Raw genomic sequence first — 7,581 nt, forward strand, 5'->3', positions numbered from 1 at the left:
CATAGGCTATGGATGCTACTGTGGTCTCGGAGGACAAGGCTGGCCTAAAGATAAAACAGACTGGTAAGAAGAACATCAGGTATATGCCCAAGTGTAAGTCTGCAGTCTCCCTTAAGTTATTCCTTCAGGGACACGTATAACCCCGTTGCTCCCATATTGCCCATAGCAAACTGAGAGGAAATTAGTTCTGTAGATGTGGTCTGTGTTATCCATGTAAGCCATAGGGCCACATTTACACAGGACACAGACTGCGCAGTAGCTCATTACTACTACACAGTAGTGTCACATGGCACGAAGCATGATGCAACACTACTGTGCAGTAGTAACAAGCTACTGCAGTCAGCATCACCAAAAAGCCATTCGGGGACACTACTGCGCAGTAACTCCAGTTACTGCAGTTATTTAGTACTTGTGTATGCAAATACTAAATGACTGCACAGTAATAACTGTGCAGTCAGCGTCTTGTGTAGACGTGGCCACAGAGACACAATTGAAACCTGTCTCACAGGAACACTGCCAATGAAAAAATGAGGGTTTGGGTGTTGATCTGCACTGACAGAGTTATCTGGGGACCAGAACTCCACTGGGTAGGGAGGAAGGAGTGAAGCTGTGGGAGCAAAACACAGTTGCAATCTGGAAAGGTCTGGTGAATGGAAACACCTTTTCTTTTCTCTCCTAAGAAAGAATCCCACATTGGTGCAGGGGTGATTGAAAACTTTTGCTTTCCTCTATGTCAGTTCACCTTCAACCAGGAGATTCTGTCAGTGGAACAGAGCATTGTGCTGGGGTAATGTTTTCTCTTCTCTGACTTCTGTTCTTGTTGAGAAGTTATTGAGCTATTTATGTCCAAAAGCAAGAAGCAATAACCCTGCGGTGATGTTGCTCAACCATTCTTTTCTGTCTCTGGCACACAGAGACAGGTATATATTCAATTCCTTTTGTTTGATGGACTTCAGTCCCCTTGAGTGCTGTGAGCTCCGATCCTTTACCTGTACAGTGCAGTGTGCCTCTGCGCCCACAGCACTGTCCTTCTCTAAACCTTGAAGTTCCATTTATCTAAGATCAATAAGCAAGGGGGCATTTGCCCTTAATTTCACCTTTCTTCAGGACTGAAAGCAAGTGAGAGTCTGTTTGCAAAGGGACTCCCGGCACTTTTTCAAAATACCCAACTGTTGCAGACACTTCATATTTCTGTAACATCCAACAGAATGCAGGCTGCAAACAAGTAAGGAAGAGATGTTGCAGTCAATGGCCTCCAGTTTCTCTGCTGATGTAAAGGGCAACATTTCCATGAAAGACAATTGAATTGATCTATTTACCCACAATTTGCCTCCAGTGTTGCCCTTATTAATCACCCTTTATATTAAGATTCCTTTTAGATAATAGCTTAACTACTAGCTGTGCCAATAAGTCCATAGTCATGGATGGTTATAGAGTCTAGCAGGTCAACAGGATTCTTGAAGCTTCTAGTCATCTGCTTATTACCATCTATAACACATATTGCAGTAACATGTTTAGAATATCAGTCAATCCTCTCTTCACCCTAGAAATAGAACCTTAATATAAAGTGTGACTCCACTGATTTTAAGTGCATAAATTTGGGGGGGCGGGGAAAGGAGGGTTATTCAAGATACTGAAGGCTCAACTTGCTGAGAGGTTGGACATCCACAAATTCAACTGACTCTGAGAGATGCTGATGCAATGAAAATCAAGATCCAAATCTCATTCCACTTTTTAGTTGTTTAACTGGACCTAGGTACCTAAGTATGATCCTGTTGCACCCTGCTTGAGTCCCTGAAAGAACGTTAACATGTTTACTTTTGTGATGCACCATCCTCTGAGCCTTACAACTAAATTGCAAAAAGCAATGTGGAAGAGGATCCACCCATCTCTTGCATTGATGATTTTTCTAGGATTCAAGCAAGATAGAAAATGATCACATTTAGGTACCTAATAGACAGAAAAAGATCTGACCTTAAGAGTGAAACCTGGGCTATTCATAAATCAATGGGACTTTTGACATCCCCTTTAATAATAGGACCAGGATTTCATACTATTGACACAATCTGGATGCCTAATAACTGGAAACACATAATATGAATTGCCACTTTTAAAAATTTAACCTTGACCCTTGAATTACAGCTATTCATGACCCCTCACTGATTTGTTTTGTTGCAGAAAAAGAATGATTTTTATCTGGTGTAAATTCGCATAATTCCACCATATTGGGCCCTACAAGTTTCTGTCTCATTTTTGTTAGAGCCGTGGTGTCAAACTCACTGCATGCCCCAGGCTGCATCCAGAATGTAGAGTTCCTTGCTGGCCTGGATTTAGCCTGGACCATGGGGTGGCTTTGATCTGGTGCATGTGGAGGCCGCAGCTGCTTTGGCTCTGGTCCAGGGCATGTGGTGGGGCCAGCAGCAAAGGATGTAGAGCAAGCATGTGGGCCAAGCAATTGCTTGCCATGGTGGCAGCAGTGGCAATGGGCCAACTAGCCATCGGGTGACCAGGGCTGTATCAGCCCTCGTTCCCCTCCTGCTGCCAAGGGCCACATCTGCTGGACCATGTCACCAAATTCTGGAACAGGACCTGCCCTACAACCTCTGGTAAATTGCCAGTTGCTCAGGGGGCCAGATACAACAGCTCTGCAGGCTGGATTTGACCCACCAGCCATATGTTTGACACCCCTGTTAGAGGAATCTTCTGGGAATCCCTTCCTGAATATACCTTTATAAAAAGGAATGTGTGCCATCATGGCACACTAGTTATAACAAACATGCTAATTGCAGTATTTTCCATTGAAAGTAAAAAGGGGTATACTTACCTTGAGCAGTGAATGTTTAAAATGACTCATGCTCTTGACAGTTCAACTTTTGCTCTCAACACCATTGGAGAAGGTGTAATTTCCTTTTCCTTAAGTCAGGCAGTCTGTCTAGACAGAGCTAAATATGGGCAATAGAGACACTTTTGATTGTACAAAACAAGAGGAATCTTTCTAGGTAACTTGTTTGCAAATGTTGTTTACAAGCAACAGCACTGATGTGTTATTCTGGTAATTAAAATTTCCCTTTTCTTTCAGTCTCTCTGGCTCCCTGTAGACATACTGGTTCACATTCTAATTAGAACGCGTCAGAGCAGACTCAATTAATCAAATCTGCTCCGCATTCTAATTATAATGCTCCAGCATGACCTCACTGTCATGTGTATAAACTCCCACACATTTAAATATTGCTGCAGGGGCACTTTATCTAAACCTAATTGAATGAGGTTTAGATGAAGTGTCCTATGGCCATTTTTAAACATGCGAGGACTTAATATATGTGATAGTGAGGCGTTTTAATTAGAGTGGCTCTCTGGGAATCGTAATTAAAATGTTCCCCCCTGCACCCTTGAACATGTGTATAGGCAGCCTCTGTTCCTTTAGCTAAACCAACGTCACCTTTATATGAGATCAATTCACTTGCTTCCCTTACTCCACTCTGCTAGATGCTTTATGAATTTCCAGCAAGCTTTAAGTACTGTTTGTGGCGGGCCAGTAGGGGGTGCTCCTGCGTTGAGCCGCCCACCTCCCTGCGCCTCCCACCTTCCCGGCTCCGAGTGTCTCCCTTGGGGTGCCTCCCGTCCGGCCGACCCCTTCCCTGGAGCACACCCGCTAGCCTGGGGTTCCCGCTGCCACCATCCAAGGCTCTGGACTCACTTCTGGCTCTGCGCACCTTGGAAAACACAGGCCTGATCGTCCAATGGGTACTAGACCCAATACAAGCACTTGGGGCACTTCCCCAAGTCAGGGGCTGATTAGGAAGCCTCCCTTAGTCCACCGACCTAAGGGGCCTCCTTAGCATAATTTAGACCCACCCCTCAATGAGTCTCCCACACCGGTCTCAAAGGAGAACTTTATTGATTACAGGGGGTAGGGCGGAAACAGGGTAAAAGGTAGAGCAATATCATAGAAATAATACAGGACTATCAAAGGAATCCCATAGAGCAAACCAGGGTGGCTGAGGTAGCCGTTTGAACACGCATCTGAGTTACTGAAGCTAAATATCTGATCGGATCTCGAGTAGCTTACTCACTCGCATCGTCCAGAGGTGCAGCCGGTCCAATCGAAGCTGCCAATACTGGCTACAAACCGACCAATCTACAAAGCATCCCTGGCTACCTGGGCCCGCGTGCAGGGCTGGGTCTTTACCCCCCCGCTGCCCAGGTGACCAGAGCATCGCCTCCCAGGCGCCAGGCTTTTGTCATGCAGACAAGGTGGGAGATCCCCGCTGTGGGGGATTCAACAGCAGCCTCTCAGGCTGGCTAAGACAGATCTCTGGAGAGGGGCACCGACGGGGGCATTTCTGCCACACTGTTTAAATCCAAAGAACATGCAGAAGTCCTGAGCAGACATGCCTAACTAAGGGCCTAATCCTGTGAGGTGCTGAATGCCCAGAATAACCATTCAGGTCAGTGGGTGTTGAGGAAACTTAGCTCATTCCCTGAGGTCCTCACCACCTTGAGGGCTGGGCACCCTGTGAATGAGTCATCCACCTTTTGCAAACACTTGCCGTCAACACAAGGAGGGTGAGATTTTTCCATTCTTGATGTGTGGTTAAAACCCCGAAAGGATGGGCAATGGTTACTGTACTGGTAATGTGACAAACAGGAGGTGAAGACTTACCACCAGTAATGTCTGTACAGTGCCCTTTTGGAACTAACTGGTCTCTGCTAGCCAGTTAAGTGCTGCCTATGTTCATCAGTGCAGGTCTTCTCGCACAATACTCACTGAATAAGCAGTTCACCAGTGAAGTGAAGCTTTTAATTATTTCAGTATTTCTGACTAGTGCTTAGTTGTGCTCTGATCCTACTGGCTGGTGCTGTGGCCTTTGGTATAACAAAGGAGTAACAGGTTGTTATAAGCCCAATCCAGACTCAAGCATGGAAAAGAGGAGAATTTCCTGACCAGAAGTGGCTGGCTGAAGTTGTTAGATACAGGCCTTGGCTGTTTATCCACTTCACAAGGGGCAGCTTGAGGTGATTTTTGCAACTGTGGGCCTGGGACAGAACAGAACCAAGAAGAGAACCAGCCTCCAAAGGCCTTAGCTGTCCTCAGCAGATGCAACCCTCTGATTTTACAGTCAACTTAGGGGCAACTGTTTCCCTCATGCAGTGGATGCTTCTCTTTAGCCCCTTCTTGTCACACTCAGCTGGTTTCTCTATTTCAGCCTACTTCCCCTGTCTCCACCTCCCCACTACTCATCCTCACTCCTCTTATTCTGCCCTGCTGTTCTTTTCTCTTCTGCCTCCATGCTCCGTTTCTCTTGAACCCTGATTCTTTGCTCCCCTTCTGTTTGCCTGCCTGCTTCTCATCACTCAGGCCCTCCACCATGCGCTGTTCTTTCTCCTCCCCAAAGGTTAAACACCACTCTGATCCCTTCAACTCTACCCACTTGACCACTGGCCTTTGCCCCACCTCTCACACTGCTGTTGATATTTTCCTCCCTCTGCTCTTTATCTTTGAAAGTTCAGAAACAAAACTGGGAAGGAAACAAGGAATTATCACCCCACAATTCATCACTGCCACTATAAACCTGGCAGAACTTTCCTCCTCTGACTCTCACTATTTGGACCCTGTGAGTGCCTACGTTTAGCCATTAACAATAGCTGCATTCTTCGGTGGGAACACAGAATCTAGGTCTGAATGCTGTATTAGGCTTCTAATATGGAAGATTGCAATCTAATGTCCTAGGGAGGTTTGTCCATTTACTGCTTTAAAATATCATTGCTAGAATTCTGAAGGCAATGAATAGCGTCATTGTAATTGCAGTTGATTTCATCTTTGCAAGTCTGAGATGAAACCTGGCATTTATTTTGCAGACAAATCTGTGAGATGAAATTGCCAGTCTAACTACTAAAATGAGGCCAGAGAAGGTAAAGTGCACTGAACTAAATTCAGCCCATGGGTTCCACTGAGGCTGGATTTGACCCAGCTAACCCGATTCTCCTCTCACTTTCACCAGATTGTCCCTGATCTACCTCTACTGACTTCAGTGAACTACCTCCGTATTTATATGACACAAGAGTTGAGTCAGGCCCTTTATTTCAGTTCCCTTATAAACTATCCACCACAGGTCACTTACAGACTCTCCATTTTTCATAGTTTCTAGGGTCAGAAGGGACCTGAACTAATGAAGTCCAGCCCCCTGCCCTGGGCAGGAACGAGTGCTGGGATCATGCCCCAGCCAGATATCTGTCCAGCCTTGTCCTGAAGACCCCTAAGGTAGGGGAGAGCACCACCTCCCTTGGAAGCCCATTCCAGAGCCTGGCAGCCCTAACTGTAAAGTAATGCCTCCTGATATCAAGACTGAACCTGCTCTCAATCAATCTATGGCTGTTATTCCTTGTTATCCCAGGTGGTGCCCAACGGAACAGAGCCTCACCTATTTTCTGCTGGTCCCCCCTGGTGAGTTTATAGATGACCACCAGAGTCCCTCTCAGTCTTCTCTTATGGAGGCTGAATAAATTCAGGTCCTTTAGTCTATCTTCGTAGGGCCTGGCCTGCTGCCCCCTTACCATGCGAGTGGCCCTCCTCTGGTTAAGGTTAGCCACATCCTTCTTGTAGTGCGGCACCCAGAACTGGATGCAGTGCTCCAACTGCGGCCTGACCAGTGCTGCATAGAGGGGAAGGATCACCTCCCTGGACCTGCTTGTGGTGCATCTGTAAATGCACGACAAGGTGCGGTTAGCCTTCCTGACTGCTTCCTCACACTTTTTTCTGAAACCCACCCTTCTCAGCTCTCTCTTTTTAAAATGACAGACTAGTATTCCTAGCCAGAAACCAACTTCCATGATATAAAATATGATTAGTAATTTGTGGGCATGGTAGGCACACAGCAAGTTTTATGAACCAGACAATTGGGGAAAAAAAAAACCCCTGAGTCTTGTTTTCCCTGTCTCTGATGTGTGGCTAGCCATAACATCAATACTTGTAACTTCTATGACTGCTTACTGGATCATACTAGAATTCTCTGTGATGAGACAAGAATTATGCTTCTCACCCTATCATGCTGAGTTTGGATCACAGTAATTTTGAAGTCCACTAAAGAAGCCATCTCAGCCTCAACAAGGGTATATTGCATCTAGCCTGAGTCTGCAAAAGCTCTCAGACTGTGCACATTCCTGTAATGTTGGAGCGTTGGTAGTACATCAAGCTTCATCTGTTGTACGTTTTCTCTCTTATCCTCTCTCCAGTGGGAAGAAGCACAGTTGTGTTTCTCCTTACACAGACACAGGCATGCTTTGTTATAAGTTTAAGTTAGAGAAAAAAAGGTCAAATAAATGCATCTTGCATTTGAAGCAGGAGGTGTCGAGGCTTGGGGCAGTTCTGTCCATGCAGAGCCCTGGGAAAGTTCTGCCTGTGGCATGGATGAGCTTCCCCCTGCTTGTAGGGGCTTCTCTTGTTCCGTTTGGTGTGAAGAATGAAGAGTTAGACCACAGTCTTCATCTCAGAGTTGGTCTTGATTTTTAAACACCCTGGGCCTTGAAAATGAGGACCAGGGCTTTGAACTTGACCCAACAACCTATGGAGAAGCAGTGTAG

The 7,581-nt window shown here is 45.9% G+C and overlaps 1 protein-coding gene across 2 annotated transcripts in view; it reads left to right on the top strand.

The window, feature by feature from the left end:
- The window catches only part of LOC102368598 (phospholipase A2-like), a 19,372-nt gene that overhangs the window by 995 nt on the left and 10,796 nt on the right, over positions 1-7,581 (top strand). For both annotated transcript variants that reach the window (XM_025199691.1, XM_025199690.1), the window contains exon 2: positions 1-63. This exon is cut by the window's left edge and continues 124 nt beyond it. In XM_025199691.1, the coding sequence (XP_025055476.1) occupies positions 1-63 (63 nt within the window). The remainder of the gene's footprint in view (positions 64-7,581) is intronic.

The sequence above is a fragment of the Alligator sinensis genome, unplaced genomic scaffold (assembly GCF_000455745.1).
Source record: "Alligator sinensis unplaced genomic scaffold, ASM45574v1 scaffold343_1, whole genome shotgun sequence".
NCBI lineage: Eukaryota > Metazoa > Chordata > Crocodylia > Alligatoridae > Alligator > Alligator sinensis.